General features: G+C 48.4%; 1 protein-coding gene across 2 annotated transcripts; it reads left to right on the forward strand.

Moving 5' to 3' along the window:
* Nucleotides 1-1,758: 1,758 nt before the first annotated feature.
* On the forward strand, nt 1,759-22,377 carry CD59 (CD59 molecule (CD59 blood group)). 2 transcript variants are annotated; one of them, XM_080816663.1, is made up of 5 exons: nt 1,760-1,811; nt 3,003-3,086; nt 11,253-11,328; nt 14,623-14,721; nt 20,796-22,377. In XM_080816663.1, the coding sequence occupies exons 3-5, from the start codon at nt 11,271-11,273 to the stop codon at nt 20,990-20,992; spliced, it is 354 nt and encodes a 117-aa protein (XP_080672789.1). In that variant the 5' UTR covers nt 1,760-1,811; nt 3,003-3,086; nt 11,253-11,270; the 3' UTR covers nt 20,993-22,377. The 2 variants fall into 2 exon arrangements, with proteins under 2 accessions (XP_080672788.1, XP_080672789.1); XM_080816662.1 differs by lacking the exon at nt 3,003-3,086 and having other exon boundaries at nt 1,759-1,811.
* Nucleotides 22,378-24,366: the final 1,989 nt, after the last annotated feature.

Consider the following 24,366-nt stretch of genomic DNA (forward strand, 5'->3'; position numbering starts at 1 on the left):
AATTCCATAAGTAAGACATGCTTACAGGTCTGAGGTAGGGCAGTTGCAGTGGGAGTAGAGTGAAAAGAGGATGAAACAGTTGTCTACAAAAGAAAGTAAGTAGGAGTTGGTGATCAGATGTGAAAGAGTAGAAGAAATCAAAGGTGATTCCCAGGTTTCTGGCTTCATTTATGCAAAAGAAAATGCAGGAAATAAAGTTGGACACTGGAGATGAGATTTGGGTATATTTTGAATTCAAGATGCCTGTAGGCCATACAGATTCCAGCAATCAGTTGGGTGTGAACATGAAGACTGAGAGTGGTCAGGGATGGACAATAAAGATTTGCAAATTATCTGCAAACATACATATCCCCAAGGCAAAACTAAGCCGATGCAGTATCCTCTCTGAGGAAGCACACAGCAAAGGACTCAGTCCAATCCTGGCAACACCGATTTAGAAGAGGTAGTGGAAAAGACTCAAGACTGAAAGATCAAGAAGCTGGAAGCAAAACTAGGAGAGCGTGGCATCTCAGAATCCAAGAGTTCCAAGGAGGGAACAGCTAACAGGTTAGCTAACAGCTAACAGCTAACAGGATGTGTATGAGAAAATGCATGTGAAAGAGTACTGTAAACAAGGAAATACATGCATTCACTGTTTTAAGCAGACACATTTTAAATATCAAAGCAAGTCCTGGTTTGAAACTCCCGTTCATTGAGAGGAAAACCAAGATTTGGGCACCACCAGTGGAAAGTCATTCCCTGACATCCCAAAGCCACCAGAGGTAGCTTGGTAGGTCATGGTAGGTCATGGTAGAAGGCACATGTCATAATCTGTTATCATATGATTTCCCTGCATAAAATGTATCTCATGCATTCATGCAAAAAAAAGGAGACTGTGGGGGGGTGGGCACCTGGATGGCTCAGTGGGTTAAAGCCTCTACCTCCCACTCAGGTCATGATCCCAGGGTCCTGGGATAGAGCCCCGCATCCGGCTCTCTGCTCTGCAGGGAGCCTCCTTCCTCCTCTCTCTCTGCCTGCCTCTCTGCCTACTTGTTATCTCTGTCTGTCAAATAAGCAAAATCTTCAATCAATCAATCAATCAATAATAAATAAATAAAATCAATCTTAAAAGGAGACTGGGGCTGCAAGCAGGATTGGATAGCCAGACAGCCCTGCCAAAGTGGGAGCTTGGCACGGGCACAAGAAAGTTTTTTGAAACATTATAATAATATATTTTTAAATGAAGGGAACATCAGAATTCATGGAGTTACATATTTTTGTTTCCTGTAACAAATCGGAGGAGGACACTATAAATTTTCTGTCTTGGGGATTTTAAAGGTCTTAATCTACTCGTAGTCAGTTTTTTGTTTGTTTGTTTGTTTGTTTGTTTTTTTAAGATTTTATTTATTCATGAGAGACAGAGAGGCAGAGGGAGAAGCAGCAGGGAGCCACGTGCGGAACTTGGGGATCATGACCTGAGCCAAAGCCAGACGCTTAACCGACTGAGCCACCTAGGCACGTGGAGGTCTCCCTCTCTTTCTAAACCTGGGCGGGGAGCCTGACTCACCCTGCGAGGAGTGGCTGCCCGGCTGCATGGCCAGAGCTGGTTGCCCGGCCGTCGCTCGGGTGTTGTGAGAGCGCGCGGTAAGTGCCAAGGGTCTGCAGCCGGGTGACCTTGCACTCCCAGACCGCGGCCCTTGGGTCCGGGCGGAGCCTCGGTGGGGGCGGGGCCTGCGGGAGGGGGCGGAGCCCGGCCCACCCAGGCTATAAAGACGGGCGGGGCGGAGCGCGCAAACAGCGCGGTGTTAGCAGCGGGACCGGGTTGCGGGAAGGTAAGGTCCGAGGCGGGGAAGGGCCCGAGCAGCACCCCGAGCCCGCGGCCCCAGCGAGCTTAAGCCGGCGTGTGCGCTCACGGCCCGGGCGTCTGGGTCCGGGCGGGCGGGCGGGCGGAGGGCCCTGACGCAGGGGGGTGCTGCGGCCGTCCTCTCCAGACCCCTCCGAGCCGCCCGCGGCCCGCAACATCCCCGCGCCCGAGGCCTTTGGTGGCCTTTCTGGGACTCCCCAGGGAGCCCGGCGGAACGCTGGCTTCTGTTAACAAAAAGAGAAGCGCGGGAGCGCGGGGGGCGGGGGAGGAAGAGGGCGCTCTTCCCGAAACACCCCAGATTCCGCGCGCCGTGCCCTCCATGGCGTTGGCAGTATCTTCCCTGAACCCCGCCGCCTGCCCTCGCGTCACTGTAGGGAAACTGTCGTAACTTAGGGAGGGAAAATCGCGCCTTGAAAGGAGGTTAGCCCGCTCCCCTCTCAGGCGAGTGGTCACAGGCGTGGTCTAGACGTACAAATTTGGAATTGGGGAAAAGGACGGGGCCGAAAGGTAGACATTTTAAGTCCAAGTCTGGTGTGGCGTTTTGTTTGGCGGGCTCCACCGCTCCCGGAGTCTGACAGCCGGGTTTTAAAGAAACGTTAGCTAGTGGTTTTTTGTGGTTGCTGGTGACAAGCAGGCTCTCCGCAGAAGCTGGAAAGGTGCCGAGTTAACGTGTCCCGTTTGTCCCCTCGCTGGCGCACACGCCCGGTGTCCGGGAAATGGCCTCTCGGAGGTGGCACACTGAGCGCGGGCATCTGTGACTCACGCTGGCGGCGGCTCCTGACGCTGTGCCCGCGGGAGGCCCCGTTTGTGAAACAGTACACCCCTCCGCTGGCCCCGATCATTGTATCCTTTTTGAGGGTGTTTTCCCGTCCGCTGTGTCCTTTTTAAAGGCGCCGCCCGCTGTAACCAGCTGAGTCTTAAAAAATCCTGTTCTCACCGGGTGTTGACTTTCCTAAAGAGGCCAGGGGGGCCCCAGCGGAGACCTGGTTCCCCACCCCTTTCACCTGCAATATTGCCACTTCTTTCTAAACAAATCAGCCCATATTTTACCGATTTAGAGACACGCGCCTCTGCCATGTTAGCTTGTGATAATAAATTTTTGAAAGGGAGGGAGAGACTTCAAACGCAGTGGTTAACTCAGAGATGATTTGGTGTTCAGTTCACAGGGAAACACTTCCTTTCCACCACTTTGTCTGGCCTTGTCTGGCTTAATCTGTTGCCTCTGGAATCCACCTGGAATCAGGTACAATTTGAAGCCTGGTGTGCAGGGAGGAGAAGTGGTGAGTTTGCACTTCCCTACCAAGTTCATGTGTCACAGGGTAGTGATTAGGGGCCGGGCAACATCCCAGGGTTTGAACCTTGGCTCTGCTGTTTACTGGCTGGGTAATCCTGAGCAACTCTTCAGCTTCCCCTTCATATCAGTAAAAAAATAGACCCATTCTTCATAGGGTGTTATCAGAACTAACGGAGATAATTCGTGGAAATCAGTGTGGCACCTGTTTGTGGAGAACAGTGCCAATTTTAGGGACTGTTAATATTTTAGGGACTGTTGCGGTGACCCCACAGCAGCTGTTCTTGTTCCCCACCAGGGCATCTCACTCCCAGTCCTCTGAGAAACGCACACCGAGCTCAGAATGTTCACTGAGGCCATGGCAACATTTCCCAAACTGTGGTTATTTACTTTGGTGGGAAGTGTATAATCCCTGGGTGGGAGGGAGTAGCCTCCCTGAGGTCCACACAGGCCTGTAACTTGGGGCTTTTGTATTTTTTTTTTTTTAAGATTTTATTTATTTATTTGACAGATGGAGATCACAAGTAGGCAGGGAGGCAGGTAGAGAGAGAGTGGGGGAAGCAGGCTCCCTGCTGAGCAGGGAGCCCGATACAGGGCTCGATCCCAGGACCCTGGGATCATGACCCGAGCCGAAGGCAGAGGCTTTAACCCACTGAGCCACCCAGGCGCCCCAGGGCTTCTGTATTCTTAAAACAAAAACAGGAAACCTTTTGCTGAACCCTCATTTAAGGAGAACAGCCCATTATGCTGCGTGGTTTGGAAGATAAAAGCCCACATTAAAAGGGCTTTAGAATGATGAGAGCGGTGTGTAATGGAATTCATCTTTCACGGCTGCAGGTCCAAGCTTTTGAAAAGAAGCAGATTTTAAAAATTCCTGGAGCTATAACTTCGGGCCAGGCTGCCACAAACAAAGCCAAGCCCAGAGGTGCTTGAGGTTTTCCAAAGGGGAAGACATATTTTTACCTAAGCCCCCGATCTTTGTGCAGATCTTCACTGAACCTTCCACTGTGCGTGCATAATCTCAAAGGGCAGGGCCTGGAGGAGGATCTCTCCGAAGAGGCCCTCTTGGGAAAGCTCCCCAGCACTTGGCGGCCCTGGAACAGATGGCAGAGCGGGCCCTTCTGAGGCAAGCTGCCGATTCCTGTGGTTTAAAGAGTTTTGGGGTGGTCGTCTCTGCCAGCAGGACCTCAGGGTGGCTGGGAGGGGCTGGCCATTATGAAGGCGCCTTTCTCTTTGCCTCTGCCTTCTGATTCAGTGACTTCTTGAACTGAGTGAACTGAGTAGTTGATTTCTGTCTGGGCGTCTCTGGATGGATGGCCCCTGCAGGCGCGGTGTGTGGCCAGGATGATAAGTAGGCAAAGCTCCAGGCCTCCTGACAGTAATGCTAAGCCCCACTTTTGAGCTACCAGCCCCTGCTGAATGGAAGTGGGTCCACTCTGTGTGGTTCTGCCACAGTTTGTTGCCTTGGGACAGGTAACTTCATACTCTGGGCCTCTGAGAATTTTCCAGAAAATGAGCATATTGGGTTTTATTTTTGGAGGACACTTCTAGCCTTAACATTCGTCAGCCTCTAAGGCACCACGGTCCTTGGAGCAGGGACGAAACTGCTGTGAGTCTCTTGAAACCCGTGCTGATGTAAAGTCTCCTTTCCATGGCCTCAGCTTAACTATTTTATTTCAGAAGCTCAATTCACAAGAAGTCTCTCCTCCAGAGCATTTAACCTCAGACCTGGGTTTAAATGCTGCTCTATGTCCCAGTTTTCTATTGCTGCCGAAACAAATCACCACAAATTTGGTGGCTTAATACAGATTTATTAACCTTGCGGTTTCCTATGTCAGAAGTCTGTTCCAGGCCTCACTGGGGCTGCGTCCTTTCTGGAGGCTTTTTTTTTTTCTTTTTCTTTTTTTTTTTTTAAAGAGAGAGAGGGAATGTGTGAGCAGGGTGAATAGGGGCAGAGGGAGAAGTAGAGAGAATCTTAAGCAGGCTCCATGCCCAGCATGGAGCCCAGTGCAGGGCTCGATCTCAAAACCCCGAGATCAGGAGCTGAGCTGAAATCAAGAGTCAGATGCTTAACCAACTGAGCCACCTAGGCACCCCAAGATTTTATTTTTAAGTAATCTCTACACCCAACATGAGACTCAGACTTAAAGCCCTGAGATCAAGAGTCGCATGTTCCACAGACTGAGGCCCTCTTGCTGCTTCTGTTTTCCCATCTCTCTGACAGACACTGCTGCCTTCCTCATCCTCTTCATAATAATCACCCACGTGATTCTGGATAATCCAGAACCATCTGTAACCTTAATCTCCTCTACAAAGTCACTTGCCATCTAAGGTGGCCCCGGGATTAGGGTGTGGACATCTCTCGGGAGAAGTGTTATTTATCCTACCTACCACTGTTGCCTTAGTTCAATCCCTACCACAACCCTCAGTTCCCTCCTTTGATAAAGAGAGGCAGGGACTAAATTTACTTTACAGCATTGTGTGAGGATTCGGTGTAGTTACCACGTCAAACACGAGCGTAGCAACTGGCCATAACTTTTGCTCACTGAAAGAAGTGTTTTCTTACAGCTGGCATTCGGTGACATCGGACCCAGTGTCATCACACAGGCCCATAAAAGGAGAAGCAGCCTTTAATTATTTAATCAGAATGGACAGCTTCTCTCACAACATTGTGAGAGAAGCTTCCAATCCGATCTAAAGTAGCCTAACCCTTGTCCCAGGTCACCCACTAACCCAGTGGTTCTCAGTGTGTGCCTGGTTAGAAATGCAGAATCTTGGGTCCCAAAACCTGGAGAGTCAGAATCTCTAGATGGGACTCAGCATCTGAGCTTACCCGCCCTCCAGATGATTTTTTGGCCGCTCAAGGTCTAGAACCAGTGCTGTGTCCTTATTTTATTTTCCTCCTAGTCTTTAGCGCTAGCTGGTGTCCCCCTCTGGTAGCTTGCCAAGAGCAGGGCCTTGCCTGGTTCAGCAGGTCACTAACGCAGCGCCTGGTAGGACACCTGCTCCCAGCAGACAGTTGTTGTCGAGACTGAAACTACTTCACAGTAGTAAAGAGACCCACTAGTGAATTCCTTTCGTTTGTTTCAGTTACATCATTAAATAGTTAGTGTGTTTAATGCTTTATAGTTAAATTCCTGTGGCTCGTTTAAATGGATAGATATTTGGAAGGACTGGTTGGGACTTTTGGATGGACAGTAACGTGTCTTTGTTTTCCTTTTAAAATAATGGCATCTGGGGGAATAATGGAATCTAGGCTCACACTATCCATAAATTTGCTACCCAAAACATTTTCGGGAACTTGACAGGGAATGCCTGTGTTTGTAAATCACCTTGCAATGTTTTAGCTTCCTTTTACGTCTCAGTGGATCCGAGTGAGTAAATAGTGATCAGGCTGACATGCATTTGTCCACTTGCTTCTTCCTTAACCTGCTATGTTTTGGTCTACATTGGGCTATGAACTTCTCAAGTCTTATTCTTATGTTTTATCATTATATAAAACCATTATTACCCTTTCACAAGTGAGGAGTGGAAGTAAAGGGTTGTTGGACTATTTGAAGGTCGTGTGAGTTGGCAGCAGTGTGGGATTAGAATGTAGGTCTCGCTCTCTCAGGACTTCTAGAAAATCCCCTGAGCCTCATGTTTTACAAATACAGAGTATGACTAAAATAATTGCTGTCAGACAGACTCAGGAGAGTATGTGTACACGAAACCTTTTTTTACCTCAAAGAAGCCAATTCTGAAAGGCGGTATGTATGTTTTATACCTAATCAGGTTCAGTAGTAGAAAAATAAAAAGTTAAGAAGCGACAAGTGAAATAGTTCATAAGTACATTATTACCTTGCTGTCATTTCGAGGGCTCTTTCTATAAAAATGTCTACTGTTAAGAGAATATATTTCGATATGAATAAGCTACCAATAGTTCTACCTTTCTGTCAACCACAGGTTCCAAAAATGTTCAGAAAAGGTGGTACGGGGGCGCCTGGGTGGCTCAGTGGGTTAAAGCCGCTGCCTTCAGCTCAGGTCAGGATCCCAGCCTTCTGGGATCGAGCCCCGCATCGGGCTCTCTGCTCAGCAGGGAGCCTGCGTCCTCCCTTCTCTCTCTGCCTGCCTCTCTGCCTACTTGTGATCTGTCTGTCAAATAAATAAATAAAATCTTTAAAAAAAAAAAAAAAAAGAAAAGGTGGTACGGTATGCTAAGCATTGTATCTTTAAGAAACAGGAATAAGATTATAGCTTATCTTTAGACTGGCTTTTTCCCTAATACTTAATTCCTCATGGCTGTGCACACCTCCCAAGGAATTATATACTCATTTACTTCTAGGCACATCTGTTGCCAGATGTTTGCTGTTTTAAACAATGGGTATGTATCCTTGAGTGAGTAAGGAGTATTTACCTCATCCTGTGATGAGACGCCAGAACTTCTGAGTCAAGTGCAGAACCTCCCAGGAAAACCTGTCTGAACTCCCTGAGGCTGGCTTCAGGCTCACCCGTCTTTATTCAGCGGACCTTATTCAGAATGGTTGTGGTCTGTTTGCAGTCATTATATTCACTTCGGCTGTTTCGATGAGTTCATATGTTTTGAAAAGAGAGCGTTGAGGCCCTCTGGGTGCACCTTGCATGGAAGTGTTTGGCGTGGGTGGGTTGGAGGGGTTGGGCCAGCTCCTCTGCCTCAGCCACCATCCGATGAACGTTTACTCACAGGCATCATTTAAAGTGTCCGGTGGGGGCTGTTTTAGACCAGGGGGACGTATTTGAAATCAGGAAGTTCAGTTTGTTTGTGTTTTCATTCCGTGAAAGATTTGCCAATGGGCACCTGGGTGGCTCAGTCGGTTAAGCATCTGCTTTTGGCTCAGGTCAGGATCTCAGGGTCCCAAGATCAAGTCCCGTATCCAGCTCTCTGCTCAGCGGGGAGTCTGCTTCTCCTCACCCACCCTGTGCACTCTCTCTCTCTCCCAAATAAATAAATAAAATCTTAAAATAAAATGGCTCCAAACACATACTGTAAAAAAGAAGAAAAGAAAAAAGATTTGTGAAAAGATAGGTGATAGATGCCTCCCCGAAGGGAAACATGTGCGGATTTCCCCAATATTTCTGATTATGGAAGTCATGCCTGGCTCCTGAGAGAACAGTTGAGGAAAGTATGGCAGAAAGCAAAGGGTCAGGAAGAGAAATAAGAAATCATAAGGAATCCTGTTTAGCATCCCCTACTGTCAACATTTTGGGGGTATTTATAAAATCGCTTGAAAACAACCAGGTCTTTCCCGTCCTCCCTTGCCCCCAACTCCATAACAACGTTTTGCCCTAGGAAATGGTATATTTTTGTCATGGTTGTTGGTGAAGAATTGGTCCTACTTCAGTTTGAACAGCTTCCCCTTGGTATCCACACACTGGCCCCTTGCTTCCTCCACGATCTCTGCCCTCCTGCAGCCAAGTCACCCTGCTGCGACCCCCAGCCAGCTGGGCGGCATGTTGAAACCAAGACCTGACACCCCTTCCAACCCAAAAAGCTGGGGGCTGCTCGACGTTTGGGGCCTGAGGTGTCCGCGGTCCATCCATTTTGGGGTGTTTGTCTGGGTTCCTCACCTACCGCTCCCTACTGCACCCACCCTCCCCCAGCCCTCGCCCCCCAACACCTCCTCCCTACCCAGCTGCTTCCTCCCGGTAACCTCATGACTTTGCAGTAAGGCTGTAGTGGCAACTGCTTTTTGAGTGCCTCCCGAGTGCTAGGCATTGTCCCCTGCGGTCTGTGTCCTTATCCCCAGGCTGGCTGAAGGAAGAGAAGCTCAGAGGTTGAGTTAACCGTAGAAGTGGCAGAGCCAGAGCTGGCCGATGCCATGATCGACCTCTCCAGACCAGACCAGAAAGCCTCTCCCTTACCCAGTTCATGGCTTCTTTTCTGCTTTTGCTAAGAGATGAGCCTTTCCTAGGAGAGGTTCTTTGTCATGCGGTCCATCCAGGAACCCTGCTCCTTGTGGTGTGGCACCCTGTTTGTGGTGGTGTCATTCACGCCAATGGCCACTCCAGGGGACCTGGACCCAGCAGTTCCCGCCAGCCTGATGCCTCTCCAGCTCCTGAGGCAGGTCGGCAGCTCCTTCCACCTCCTCCAGGGGGGACACTGGATGTTGTAGCCATTGTGCTCACGTAGCTCCTGCCCCTCAGATGGATTCCTTCCTCTCCTTGCTCACTCGCAGGCCGCTGTTCTCCACAGACCTGAGCCCTGCCTCACTTGAGCATGTAAATCCTTCTCTCTCCCCAGAAACTCCTGAGCGAGAAAAGCTGGGGCGAGGAGTTGGCGGGGGCCTGAGACCCGAGTCACTCACTGGCGAGGGGAGAGTGGCTGGGGCTCCAGGCGGGGGGGGCACAGGGTGCCAGCAGGAGGGGCTGAGTGAGGCCTCTTCCTCATCTGTTAGTGGGCAGAGACCTCAGGGCCCCCACCTCTCAGGGTCAAGGGCCAGGAAGAAAGACCCGCGGTTACTCAGATCCTCAAATGGGAGGTGCGGTAGATGTGCCTGTCCGGGTCAGGGCACGAGGCCTGTGGGTGACAACCACCGCTTCCCTGTGCTTGGCTGTGTCTCAAGCACATACTCGTTTAACTTGTTTTATCCCATTGAATCCTCACAGTGTTGGGAAGCACCTCTGCAACCCGCCTTGTTACAGCTGAGGTAAAAGTGTCTCGGGGAGCAGTGACCGAACTGGCCCTGAGGGCCAGGCCTCTGGTCCACCAGCATCCGAGCTCTCCACCGCTGCCCTTGGCCACCTCACTCCTCACTGTGCAGGGTTGTTGAAGGCAGCTAAGCCCCAGCAGGGTCGGCATGGGGCGGGGGGGTGGCCATTCATAGGCTGTTGTAGATATTGAAGACCCCAGAAGGAAGAGGACATTACTCAACTTGTAAAGGAAGGCTGGGCTCTGTTTGATTTTCTTCCTGGGTCCCCCACCCAGGAAGACAACCTGTCTCTTTCATCCGGGCATGACCTCCTCTGTGTTTTTGACTTTGGGCAATGCCAGAACCCGTTCTTTCTGCTTCTCAACCCTCCCCTGACCTTGATCAGCTTCTGAGCAGCAGATGACCTTCAGAGGTATAGAGATGACATTCCTAACAAAGGGGGGGGCTGTTCACCCAGCCAGAGCCCTGGGCTGTCCCGGCCTGTGGGGCTGAGAGGAGGAGAGCATGGGCACCCTGGTTTAGAGGCGCTCTTGCTTCCTTGTTTCGGGGCGGGGTCAGGGAAGTAGCGGCGGGATTGGGAGACCCCTTAGATCTGCCACTCATGGCTTAGACTTAGACAACAAGAAACTGCTGTGTTTTGGCTTCCTCGTCAGGTGAAAGGAGGGTTTGAGGCATTTCAGCCCTCCCATTTCCTCCCCTGATGCTCACTGCCACACATGTGGGCATTAATGTAAGGGCACTGGTCATCGAAGTTACCAGGACCCCTCTTTAATTCCCCAGAGGGGAGGAGGTGAACAAGGCGCTGTCTGCATCACGCTTGCTAAGACGGGGAACCGGAGCTTCTGGGCCTGCTAAACCCTTGCCTCCTATTCTGTGCAGAAAGCCTGACAGTGCCCTCCAGGGTCACCGCTTTGGTCTGACATACTTAGTAGCGTGGCCTGGAGAGATGGCCCTTGCTAGGCCCCTATGCTCAGCCAGCAGCTTGGGGTGGGCCAGCGCAGTGGCAATTATAGTCACTGTATTATTTTTCTCGTATTCTCATTTGACTCAACAGCCCTTATGGGGAAGAGAGCATTATCCCCACTGCATGATCACGACCACTGCGACTTGGAGGGACTGAGGTTTAGTCAAAGGTAACTCTTCTCCTGGCCACTGTAGGTGGGAGCTGGGGCAGGGCCTGGCTCTTGCTGATGCTTGGCCCGCTCTGCGTTGACTCCCGGTAGCTGCCCCTCTCGCCAGGCCGGGGAGCATTTCTTCGGTAACCTGAGGTCTGGGGGCAAGAGGAGGGACCAGGAAAGCACCTTGGCTTATAGCACCCCAGACCATTTCTTTCTGTGCTAACTCCTTCCTCATGTTTCCTGAAGGCTCCAGGCCTTCCTCCTGTTGGTTTCTGAAATAGCCAGCAGTCCTTTATTGGTGCATGACAACCCTCTGTGTCCCTTCCTTGCAGATTCTTTGGACAATCACAATGGGAAGCAAAGGAGGCTTCATCCTGCTGCTCATCCTCGCTGTGCTCTGCCGTTCAGGTGAGTGGTCCCGGGGACACGGATTTAGAGCATCTCCGTCACCTTGGTCATAAGCTTCCTTTTTCTTAGGCCTCAGGGAGACGGAGTGGATGCCACTGGCCTCGGACCTGGCTTTGCTTCTTTTGCCTTCCAGTGTGACAGGTCTAGGGCTGTATGACAGCTCCTTCCTACATGACATTCTTGCTCTCCTTGGAGCACCTTCCTGAGTGACACCCCATCCTGGGTGACAGTAGCTTTTGGGGGAGAGCAGGCCTGGGGGTACATGCAGCAGCTAAAGTTTCTCCTTCTCACCAGCTGTTGGTGACCCCAGTGGGCCCCAGCTTTAAAGTGCTGAGCTCCTTCTGCACGGGGGCGACTGCTGTGTGATAATGACGAGGACAGTGATGACGATCTTAGAAGCAGTGGCAGCAGCCCGTTTGCAGCATTCGTGTGCCTACCGCTGTCCTCAGCATTTTGTGTGCACTCGGTTACTGAATCCTCATGTCGGCTCTGTGGAGTAGGTCTTGTTTTTGCCATTGTTTTAGCAATGACCAGAGTAAGACCCAAAGAGATGAAATAATTTGTAAAATGTCACACAGAAGTGGTGCAGCCCGAATTTGAGCTCCAGTGGACTGGCACCAGAGTGTGCTCTGAACTTCTTCCCAGCCAACCCTCCCTGGTTCCTGCAAATAGTCGCGTGTTCCTGAGTCTTAGTTCTTTAATGGTAGAAACACCTTTGTTACTGGGGCGCCTGGGTGGCTCAGTCAGTTAGATGTTCAACTCTTGATTTTGGCTCAGGGTCGTGCGATTCAGTCCCAGATCGGCTCCACACACAGTGCGGAGTCTGCCTCTCCCTCTGCCCCTTCCCCTGCTCACTCACTCCCTCTCTCAAATAAATAAATAAATCTTTTAAAAAAAAAAAAAAAGGAACAGCTGGGTTACTTGCTTTGCTTCATGATAAGGATCAAATGTTTTTTTCTGCCTCTGGTTAGTTCGGCCAGTTTTTCAGAGGTTTTTTTTTTTTGGTGAGGGAGAGGCAGAAAGGGAAGTACCAATGCAAGAAGCGATGAAGAGATCTCTGCTGTGTCAGAGCATGTCTTAGATACTGTTAGCATTAGAAACTACCCTATACTGAATTTTTTCTGTGTCCTAGGGACGGTGCCAAGCCTAGTCTCACTTAACCCTTCCAGCCACCCCTTGAGGGATCTTTGTTGTTATTCCCATTTTACAGTTGAGGGAACTGAGGCAAAGAAGGAATTTGCCCAAGGACACATTTGGATATGCTTTCCCTTTCTGAGAAAAAAGAGCCCTCATGACTCGCCCCCCCCCCCACCTCTGTTACTGGCACCTGGGGTCGGTGGTGATGGGGCTCACGACATGCTCGTCTCTGTTCTTCTGCCTGGTGTATTTCCTGTGATTGGAATCGCCTCCTCGTGCTCAATCTCCCCCAGTCGGCATCTGCTTGGGTTTGGGGCCAGCGCCCATGGTGTGACAGGTCCCCAGCCCTTTCACAGAGGGTCAGGGTCCATCCGGAACTCGAGCCCACGCAGGGAAGACGCTTCCCTGGCTGCTGCCTAGGCTCTGAGGAAAATGCAGGGGATCCTCCCTCTCACCTCCATTAGCCCAGAGTCGGATCCCTTCACAGTTTGTGCCCTTTCCTTTCCTGCTCTGGACTGTTAGAAGAATGTCACAGTTAAACTAAGCTCAGGTTTCAGAACCGATGGCCTGGGTTTGAGTCCCAGCTCTCCCTTTGTAACGTGGGAGATCTGGTTTTCTCTTCAAAACAAACACGGAGTTGGAGGTCACAGAGCCTACCTCTCATGACAATTCTGCCAAGATCCAGAGCTTAGCCTGGAGGCATACGGGATCCCTGCACACCCCAAATGAACACATTTGCTGTTCTCTGCCCCACAAAAGTTAAGGGTGAGCTTTGGTTCCTCTGTTTTCAGCGAGTTCTCTAGAAGCCAAATGAGGTCTGGCTTTAGCCCGGAGAAGTCAGTCCTCAGAACAGCCTTTTCAGGTGACCCTCCCAAGTATCCAGGCTAGAACATTCTTTCTTCTTATATCCTCCCCTCCCATGCACGTGTACACATCTGGAACAGGGAGGGGCCTGCAGAAAGATCACATCTTTGTCCCTTCTCATGGTGGCTCCCCTCTCACATAGGCACGACTGATGCTAACAATGGGAGGGAGGAGGCAGAGTGAGCTGATGGAGCCGGGCCCCTGGGTCCCGCTGTGCTGCTTTGGGTGTCCTTCAGGTGTCCTTGGGTGAGACACTTCACTTCTGTAGGCATCTGTCTTGTCATCTGCAAACAAAGTGGGCAGGGGAGCTTTTTTGGACTGACATTTCAAAGGTTAATCTGGAACCTTCATAAGTCAGAGGGCCCTGCGCTGGATGGGATTTCACACTGGTGAAGGCAGCGTGGCCATTTTATCTGTTACAGAGAGCTTGGTTCCTGTGGTGCTCAGATAGTGACGAGCCACTTTCTTCTGGCCTTCTGGAGAATTTCCCTGCCCTGTGTGATGAATGTAGGCTTTGGACTTAGAACTACGAGTCAGCTCTTGGGTTCTAAAACCCACACTTGGTCTGGGTTTAACATTACATTCTTCTATGAGATTTTACAGATTTCATCTTTGAAAGTGTCTTTTCACACAGATTATGTACTACCAGATAACTGAGTATCAGTCTAGGAGACTGTGATCAAACAGAGCGTAGTCGTGGCCTGGAAGGCATTTATAGAATTCTGTTAGTTTTTTCTCTTGATAGTTTCCTTTTAATATCTCATTAATTGCAGATTAAGCATTTCCTTTTTGTTTTTAAATCACTTATAGTTGAAGGTAAGAGGAATCTTCTCAATTGCCTGGTTATGTGGATTTTATTATTTATTTATTTACTTTTAAAATTTTATTCATTTATTTGTCAGAGAGAGGTGGGGGGAGGCACAAGCAGGGGGAGCAGCAGGCTCTCTGCTGAGCAGAGAACAGGATACAGGACTCGATCCCAGAACCCTGGGATCATGACCTGAGCCGAAGGCAGACACTGAACCGACTGAGCCAGCCAGGTTTCCCAGTTATATGGATTTTGAAATGTGGAGATTCCTTTTGCACTTCTATCAGGGTCCAAAAAATGCTGCTGGAACTGTAGTTTGAGGTTGGGAAAATGTATCTGCTACAGGTTTGTGTGGGAAGGGAAGCATGCCATGAGTTTCCGACCTCGGCCCCAGACCAGTGGCGGTGGTGGGCTCCCTTTTGCTGTTAGGAGGACAGGTCAGTGGTGATCTTACAAGCACTGACAGATTTTCTTCCTGACTCTAGGTCATAGCCTGAAATGCTACAACTGTGCTCTCGGTGAAACCTGCAACAGGACCACTGTTTGTTCAGTTAATCATGATTCGTGTCTGTTGGTCAAAGCTGGTAAGAGCGCGCCCCTTTCCTGTCTCCTCAGGGTAATGGGATGATGAGGGCACGGGAAAAAATGTGTCACGTTCATTCTCATGAGACCTGCATTCAACAAGTAACGGTTACCATTTAAGAAGTAAAAATAAAAGCGCCCTTCAAGCTTATTCTATTTTTCTACCCTCTACCACAAAGTCCTTGTAGGGGCATCATCAGAGAATAAACTGAACGTGTCCAGTAGACTCATAAAAGGATCGGGAGACCCACAAGTTCAGAAAACCCTGATAGAAAGGTGGAGAAGATTAATTTCCCTAGAAAGGAGAAATCCCTCAGTAAGTAAGGGCACATCAGCATTATCCTGTCAGACTGGATGATCCGATGATCATTTTGATGGAAAGTCCTGGAATGTGGATAAGATTCCGATTCCTATATGGGAGGTCCTTGGTTCTTTTGGGGGACAGGTCCTCTGCTTCCAGAGGACCACAATCATTCATTATTAATCTGGAAAGCACAGTAAGGCCCGTGGAGAGAATGTAGCCGTTCATTCCACAGATATTGGGAGATGAGTTAATGAGTGAGTTGAGTGAGTATATACGTCAGGTTAACCTTGATCATCTGTGTCTCTTGGACCTCCCCACTACAAGACATGTAATTTCCAAATGAGAGAGTAAAGGCAATATTACATGTAGAGGAAGAATTAGATTCGCAGTTAGGAGCTCTGAACTCCAACCTCTGTCCTGCCTCCAGAAAGTTCTCTCTGCCTGTGGCTTTTGATTTATGAAATGTGTATGTTGGATGGTAGGGGTGAGGAAGAGAGGAGGTAGAGTAGAGCCAGAATTTTTTCCCAGCTCTCGAATCCCAGTGTCTCTTACCAGACGGTTAAACTTTTATCGAAAAATTTTCCAACTTGATGAAGTATAATTGGCAGGTAAAAATCATGTATACTTGAGGTGTATAGTGTGATGATCTGAAACTTGTGTACACCGGGAAATGATTACCACAGTGGTCTAATTAATACATTCATCAGCTCACATAGTTACCTCTTTTGTGTGTGATGAGAACACTAAGATCTACCCTCTCAGCAAATTTCAAGAACGTAATACAGTATTAGTGACTAGCCCCATCACGCTATAGATTAGATACTCGGAGCTTACTCATCTTACAATGAATTGTTCAGCTTTTAAAAGTGGTCCACGCAAATAACAAGACACACCTATTCCGAGTAGCCAGAATCCAGAAATGCTGGCAAGGATGTGGTGCAGCGGGTGCTCTTGTTCTTTGCTTGAGGGAATGCAGAATGGTGCAGCTTGGCAGTTTCTTAATAAGCTAAACATAATCTCACCCTGTGATTCAGCAGTCACTGAGTATTTACCCACAGAGATTGAAAGCCCATGTCCACACAAAAACCTGCACACAGATGTTTGTAGTAGTTAAGACTTGGAAGCAAACAGCATGTCCTTTGGTAAGGGAATGGGTCAATGAACTGTACGTTGTAGTGCGTCCAGACAGTGGACTAAAAAGAAATGAGCTATCAAGCCATGAAAAGACATGAAGGAAATTTATATACATATTAGTAAGTGGAACAAGCCAATCTGAAAAGGCTACATCGTGGATCATTCCAGCTAGAGAACATTTTGGAACAGGCAAAACAAGGAGACCATAAAGAGATCAGCGGTTGCCGGGGTTATTAGGAAGGAGGAAGGCATGAAAAGGTGGAACACGGGCTTTTAAGGCAATAAAACGACTCTGTAGGATACTGTATTGGTGGATATTTGTCCTGCTTTGTCAAACCCCATACGACACCCAGAGCGAACCCAGTGTAAATCACGGACTTGGAACGGTAATGGCGCATCCATGTCATTTCGTCAGTTGTCACAAGTAGACCACTCTGGCAGGGGACGCTAAGAACAGGTTCTTTAGGGTAAGGAGGGGTCCCAGGGGGCTAAATGGGAGCCCTGTACTTTCTGCTCCGTTTTGCTGTGAATCTCAAACTCCTCTAAAGAATAAAATCTATTTTTTGGAAGGATAATATGAATCTTAAAAATTTTTCTTCTTTATGAACTTAAGTCCCGAGACTTCAGCTTGACATGTGATGATAGCAGTTCTGGAAATAGAGAAATTCTGACCTCACAGTAAGACAGATCCTACGAGAGCACCTCAGTCCCCCTCCAGCTCAGACTGACGTCACCTGGGAGTCGCATGGCACACTGTCCCCACAAACATGAGTCAAAGGTCAGGTACTCCAGTGAAGAAATCACTCCACTACTCTAGCCACACCCCCTTCCCCCGCTGTAAAAGGGGAACATTTCTCTCCCAGGGTCAGTGGACAGATAGAAGAGAAAAGGGTTATGTGGGTGCTGTACAGATGAAGTCTAGAAGAGAGGAGGCAGGTGCTGGGTGTTCATTCAGCCACTATTTACTGGCATCCCGGCCAGTCCCAGAACTATAAACAACGTGCTTATTAGACTCTGGCATAAGCCTTTGGTGACAGCACCCAGTGATCGTTGCCAGGATAACCTTCTGAATCAGGGGTGCTGTAGAGGTGCCAAGGACAATGAGCGACTGTTTCTTGGTGATGTTAGACTCAAACTGAAATCTTCAAAGAGATCAGGGATGATGGGCCCAACGGAGAGAAACTCTTAACATTCCAGGGACCTCTGATAATCCACTTTATTGGGGTAATTCTGCAGGCCACGAGTAAATGATTCATTGGTAGCAATTATCAATCAACTACTGTCAGCTTTCTCCAGGCTGTTAGGTGCCTCCAGTTAAAATTCTGGGAACCTGAGTGTTTTTCCAGCTCCAGTTCCTGGTTAGGATCACGTAAAGCAGTAACTCGTGCTATTCAACAGCATCCTCTAGTTCAGTATTAGAAGCATCCGCTTAAATGCTTACCAAAACTAGAGGCCCTGGAACAGTCTGTGGCCTCTGCCACTTGACCAGACTTCGTTAGAAGCCAGCCCAAATGTTCGTCCCCTCTGAGGCGGAAGATGGAACGGTTAACACCGGCAGTTACAAACATAGTTAAGTTCCCAGCTATGAATGAAATTAAGTTAGTTACAAGTCCTTAGCAAGGAAATAGGCATCTGTATGGGTTTTTTGTTTTTGTTTTTGTGTTTTTTTCTTTCCAGCACAGAGGATAATAAGAGAGTGATCCCAGGGCCAGCACCGTCCCTTCTCTGTTGGGGTGTGTCCAGCAGCTAGCACGCCATCTTTGTGCACACTTATTTTTGGAGAGGAAGATTGACCATAATGCTTCTCAACAAGCACACTGGTTTTCCCTTAACATAATTTTTCTGAATATTCAAAAACCACAATAAGATACTTGGCATAGATGCTTTGGGCCTTTATTTTTCAATGTGTGTTGACACTGGACCATAATGACATGTTTTTTGGGAAACTCTTCCTGTATTACTGAATCATCTAATGATTTTTAAATGAAGTTTAAAATATATTTTTTAAAGATTTTATTTATTTATTCCACAGAGAGAGAGATCACAAGTAGGCAGAGAAGCAGGCAGAGAGAGGGGGAAGCAGGCTCCCTGCTGAGCAGAGAGCCCGATGCGGGACTCCATCCCAGGACCCTGAGATCATGACCCGAGCCGAAGGCAGAGGCCTAAACCACTGAGCCACCCAGGCGCCCCTGAAGTTTAAAATATTTTGAAAATAAATCTACCCAATGACTTTAAAAATCTCAATTCATATAGAAATATATAAATGAAGGGTAGTCTTCTGGGGAGACAAACCCAAGAATCCTTGGGAATCTTTCCAGAGAAAATGAATGCATTTACCCCCAGACATAGACTTCATTTATGCATATGGCCCCTGTTCTGCATCCTGGTCTGCATCCATTCTATCGAGATCAAATTCCCATACCAGAAAACGTACATTTTACAGTGTACAATTCAGTGGCTTTTAGTATACTCACAGAGTTGCACCAGTTTCACCACTGTCTAACTCCAGAATATTTTTATCCTGAAAAGTAATCCCACACCCATTAGCAGTCCCTCCCCACCACTCCCTCCCACATGCCCTGGCAGTTACTAATCTACTTGCGGTCTCCGTGGATTTGCCTGTTCGGTCTCCGTGGATTTGCCTGTTCCGACATTTACTGGAAACTGAATCATACAGTGGCTGTGGCCTTTGTGACTGGCTTTTTCCACCAAGCAGAGTGCCTTTAAGGCTCGCACATGTCATGGAAGGTATCGGGACCTCCAGTCCTTTTTGTGGCTGAATCACACTCCACTTTTTGTTGCTCCATTCACCTGTCTTCTGGGTTTCCACTTGGTTGCTGTTTTGAGTCATGCTGCTCTGAACAAGCTTTTGTGTGAACATGGTTTTCAGTTCTCCTGGGTAGACCCTGCGTAGAAGTGGAGTGGCTGGGTCATATGGTAACTCTTTTTTTTTTTTTTTTTTTTTTTTTTTTTTGGAGTATAGTTGACACAATACTACGATAGTTTCAGGTGTATAACTTAGGGATTTGACAAGTGTGTGCGTGATGCTGTGTTCACGAGTGTACCTATCACGTGTCCCCTTATACCACTGTTAGAGAAGCGTTGACTGAATTCCCTACACCGTCTTGTCTTCCCATGACACGTGTTCCTTAACTAGACACCTGTATCTCCCTCTCCCCATCACCCGTTTTTACCAACCACCCCCCTCCTTCCCTCCTGGCAACTACCAGTCTGTTCTCTGTATGTATAGGTCTGATTCTGCTTTCTATTTATTTATTTATTTGTTTTTTAGATTCCACTGATGAGTAGAATCATATAGGATTTGTCTTTTTCAGTCTGTACTGAGTATAGTACCCTGAAAGCATAGTACCCTCCATGTATGTTGTCTCCAGTGGCACGATCTCATCCTTTTTTTATGGCCACATGATATTCCATTGTGTGTGTGTGTGTGTGTGTGTGTGTGTACCACATCTTTATTCATCTATCAGTGGACATGTGGGCTGCTTCCATGTCTTAGCTATTGTAAATAATGCTGCTATAAGCATAGGGGTGCATGTATCTTTTCAAATTAGTGTTTTTGCTTTCTTTGGGTAAAGGCCCAGCAGTAGAATGACTGGATCATAATGTATCTGTAACTCTATTTTTTAACTTTTTGAGTACTTGCCAGACTTTTCCAGAGTATCAGTGCCATTTTGCCTTCCCACCAGTGGTGGAAACAGGTTTCCAGTCTCTCCACTTCATCATCAACACTCGTTCTTTTCCGGTTTCTGGGTTAAAGCCGTCATATCGGGTGTGAAGGAAAGCTCATTGTGGTTTTGATTTGTATTTTCCTAATGACTGATTATATCAAACATCTTTTCATGTGCTGCCGGGCCATCTGTGTATCTTTTTTGAGGAAATCTCTGCATCTTTTGCTCATGTTTGTATTTTCATTATGGAGTTGTAAGAATGTTTTCTATAGTCTGGATACTAGACTCATCAGCTATATGATTTGCAAACATTTTCTCCCTTTTTGCGGGTTGTCTTTTGTTTTCTATAGTGCTCGTTGAGGCACAAAAGTTTTTAATTTTGATGGAGTCCAATTTATCCATTTTCCTACATTTCTTTAAACTCAGACTCCACTTCGACACCTGCAGGCCTGTGTCCTTGCTTACCTACCTGGACTTCCATTGTATGGAACTCTACTCTAATTTCTCCCAATGTTTCTTTAGTAATGGACTGATTTTTGTCTTTTAGTTTCTTGCTGTGACAGACAGTGTTGCCCGTCATTTCTCGAGCATCTCTCTTAACCTTTTTCACAAGTAATGTCCTAGAGTGAATTCTAGAAGTAGGATTGTTGGATCAAAGGGAAAATGGGCTTAAAAATCATATCAAACCTCTAATAAAACATCAGCTTGATTGGCTGTTGCAGCACAAACTCTCCGGGCTCTGATGAATTAGGGAAAAGTTCCGCCTTGAGCTGTATCATCATTTGCCTAGTCGTTCCCTTTTCCAGCCCAACAAGGATACCCATTCCCACCTAGACGTCTCTACTGCCGGAAGTGGCTATGTTCTAGGAAATAGAACCGAGAGGTCAGAGGCAGGTACAGAACTGTCCCCGCTTGCTTGTTTACTCTTGTGTGTGTCTTCCCCCCACAGAGCCAAGACTTTTTTACCACCAGTGTTGGAAGCTTGATGACTGCAGCTACCTCTCCATCTCCAAAGCCCTGGGGCTGAAGAATCTCGAGTACAGCTGTTGCCAGAAGGACCTGTGCAACGGGAGTGCCAGGGTCTCCGGGATGACAGCGTTGATGCTGTTCCCCCTTCTGGCGGCAGCCTTGACGCTTTGTCTCTAAATCAGCACTGGGAGGCCTTCTCCTAAACTTTCGTGTCTCCGTATATTCCTTATTTCCTTGTGCTGCATGCCCAAGGCTTTATTTCACCTGTCCCGTTGGGCAAGACTAACACTAGCTTGAGCAACTTGGTGACGAGAGAGACTCTGAGAGACGTTGAAGGCCAGTCCTGTGGGCAGCAAAGACCTGTCGGAGGGACACGGTGTAAAAGGGGCAGCACGTGCGATCTGAGCTCGGCCGCACGTTTCTTCCTCGGCTTTTCGCAAGAGCAGCCTTGCAGGGACAGCTTGAGTACCTCAGATCCTCTGCATGGCCCGGTCACGGTCATTTCCCCTCCGACCCACCTTGGAGGTGGTTATTAAATACTCTGATCTGGAGGTGGGGGGGCGGTGGTACTGGGACAGGGGCTTCTTTTCAACAGACTCTCCCAGGGAATGCTTTCATCCTCTCCCTTTATGGCGCCTGCGCTGCCAAGCGGGCCCGACCAAGCTCCCACATTGGGCTGTCGGGGAGGGGCCGTGAGATTCTCAGTGCTGGGTGATCACAGTGACCTTTGTATTCTCAACTCGTGGGTGTCTGACAGGGATGGAGGGGAGCTTTCCGCACGGCTGGGCCTTGAACCCCCACCAGGTCTGTCTTCCAAGAGGTAGCAGTGGCTAAAACCTAAGTTTTCCTCTATCGCTTGGTTGTGAATGGGCTTTGCTTGTCTGCAGTAGAGAAACTTAACAGCATCTAATGATGATGTGTGAAAACTATCCCCCCAACTTTTGTATTGGGTTGGTGGGGTATCTTGGCTTTGTCACACGCAGTTAAAGACTGAACGTTGGGACATTAAAATGCCTTGTAGTATTAAGGGTTAAAAATGCCTTGTAGTATTAAGGGTTCCTATTTTAAATAGTAGCGGTAGCAATCTCTTCATTTGCGTCTGGATGCTGTGTGAACCTGGCGGCAGGATCCTCTGTGGCTGCAGCCGGGGACCTCCAGATGTCCTCGTGAACAGCAGCAGGGGTGCGTTTTGCCAACACCTGGCCTGCGTTGCCCCCTGGCTGACTTAGCACAGTGTGCTGAGGAGACATTTGTCAGGGTTATTAGCATAATAACCAATGTTGAGGCTTTTGGAAGCACTCCCGGTTCCCTAAAAAGTGGTACACCTTTTGAGGAAGAGTTTTTGCCTTTTTCTTGGGGCTGTGGCTGAATAATTCGCAAGATCCAGCAGGCTGTAAGGACACTTGTTTTCTTACCATCTCGGCTGTCTGACAGCACAGCTTGGCTTTTGCAGATGGAGGTGGGACTTCAGGATTAACATTTTTTTCACTCCCTTGCTCGTGTAATCTGTGCAACAGGCTGGAATGACTGATGCCTTTCTGAAAATAAAATGTAATCAAGTGCATAGGTGTGGTTCTTGGCCCAGAAGGAGAGCAGTGTCTGCCGGGTACCCAGGGGCAGCAGGAGGAAGAGAGTCTGTGCCATGTCTGTCAGCTTCCTCCTGTCCACGCCCGACCTCGAACAGACACGGGCTGAGGCTTCCTCATCAAAACCTGGCACTGCCTCGGTGCTCTGGGTTCCCAGTGTCTTTTCTCACATCGTCTTTCATTCTCTTGTCCAAGACAAAATACCACAGGGAACTCTTTTCTCACTAGGCCTTCTGCCCAGGGAGGTCCTGACCCGTGTGCAAGGCCCCTGGCTGAGCAGTGCAGTGCCTCTCCCCTAGGCCTTTAGGAAACAGAACCAGTTTTGACTCACTTATGCAGAAAAATGAATCTGGGGGAGCCTTTGAGGGAGAATCCAACCAGACTACAGCAAGCCAGGGTTTGGGCAGTTCTAGGATGTTCTCTCAACATTCGGATTCCAGGGTGGGACTGTCTGGCTGCTGTCTTGGGTCCTGTGCCCACACTGGGGCCAGAGGACACAAAGAAAGAAATGATTCTCTAAAGCAGAATCTGAGCGCTGTTAAGTGGGGAGATGGGGAGAGGGCTCCTGGGAGCTAAAATCAGCAAGGGTTGCAGTAAATGGCCATAAGCTTTGAGGTTTCTTGCTGCAGAAAATTACTATGTCTTACGCCATGGATGGACCGAGCATTGGGTGTCTTGACCCAAAGGCAATACTGCAAAGACCAGGTGAGTGGAGAGTCAACAGCCTTTGTATGGCTTTATAGGAACCTTCATACTGGGTTTATTATTGGGTGGTATTAACCACATGGGATCTTCTCTCTCAGAGAATGAGGTATGGATGCAAGATACACACAATGGGTAATAAGTGGAATGCCTCATGTCCCAAAGTATGCTGACCCATTGTCCAACTTAGTCTTGATGGTACTGAGCCTCAAGGTATGGGTCTATTTCCCCTGTGTCCTTGTAGTGGGACTTAACAGGTAGTGTGTGTCCTGAAAAGAGCCTGCCTAGCCCACATGTTTTGGACCTTGGGTCTCTCCTTTTTTTTTTAAGATTTTATTTATTTATTTGGCAGAGACACAGCGAGAGAGGGAACACAAGGAGAGGGAGGGAGAGAGGGAGAAGCAGGTTTCCTGCTGAGCAGAGAGCCCGTGCAGGGCTCCATCCCAGGACCCTGGGATCATGACATGAGCTGAAGGCAGACACTTAACTTCTGAGCCACCCAGGCACCCCAGGACTTTGAGCTTCTTGAGAGCATGAACCTTGCTTTACATGTCTGAACCCTCCTTGGAGCCTGATGAATCATCCTGCACGTGGCAAGTCCCTCATCAGTGGTCAAAGTCCGCCAGCTCACGCTGGGTAGGTTTGTCTGCAAACAGAGCTGAACTAATGCTAACATTTCTAAGAGATTCTTACTGTGCTGGGAAGGCACAGAGCTGACCAGTAGTAGTACAGACCGGACATCCTCTCTCTTGAGGGGAACTTGATGGTGTGGGGTTCTCTGCTCTGGGTTTCACATGTATTTCCATCTGTGCTATCATCATCTCACTTTACTTAAGAGAAAACTACATTTGGAGAAATTAGCTGAATTGTTCCCAGTGACCAAGGTTACACATTGGGAAGTCTAGGGTTCACACTCAGCTCCCCAAGTTAGCCACTCCACTGCCCTGTGACCTTTAGCACATACCAACGTGACTTTGGGGGAAATCCTGGAAGGAGAGACGGGTGCTTTCTTGCTTTGAAGCGATTGATTCCTGCCTCTTCTTAGAAACAAAAACATTAAATTCAGTTGTTTTCACTGAACAGTGAGGTTAGCCAACAGGGTGAGCTTTATAGAACCCAGATAGGCCTTTCTGGAAACACGATATAATTCCAAAATACAGTGTTTGCCACAGTCTGTTTCCAAGGCCCACTGCCTCGTAATTATTTCGTTTTAGGATAATAGCAGTTGAGTGTGTGGATTTTGTAGTTGTAGTTCCGATCCTA

Source organism: Martes martes (genome assembly GCF_963455335.1).
Source record: "Martes martes genome assembly, chromosome: 10".
In the NCBI taxonomy this organism is placed as follows: Eukaryota; Metazoa; Chordata; class Mammalia; order Carnivora; family Mustelidae; genus Martes; species Martes martes.

Bases quoted from the DNA above. Each gene is read 5' to 3' on its own strand.
- CD59 (XM_080816662.1), top strand. From the start codon at position 11,271: ATGGGAAGCAAAGGAGGCTTCATCCTGCTGCTCATCCTCGCTGTGCTC. The intron at 11,329-14,622 runs GTGAGTGGTCCC...TCCTGACTCTAG, and splicing joins CGCTGTGCTCTGCCGTTCAG to GTCATAGCCTGAAATGCTAC. The intron at 14,722-20,795 runs GTAAGAGCGCGC...TTCCCCCCACAG, and splicing joins GTGTCTGTTGGTCAAAGCTG to AGCCAAGACTTTTTTACCAC.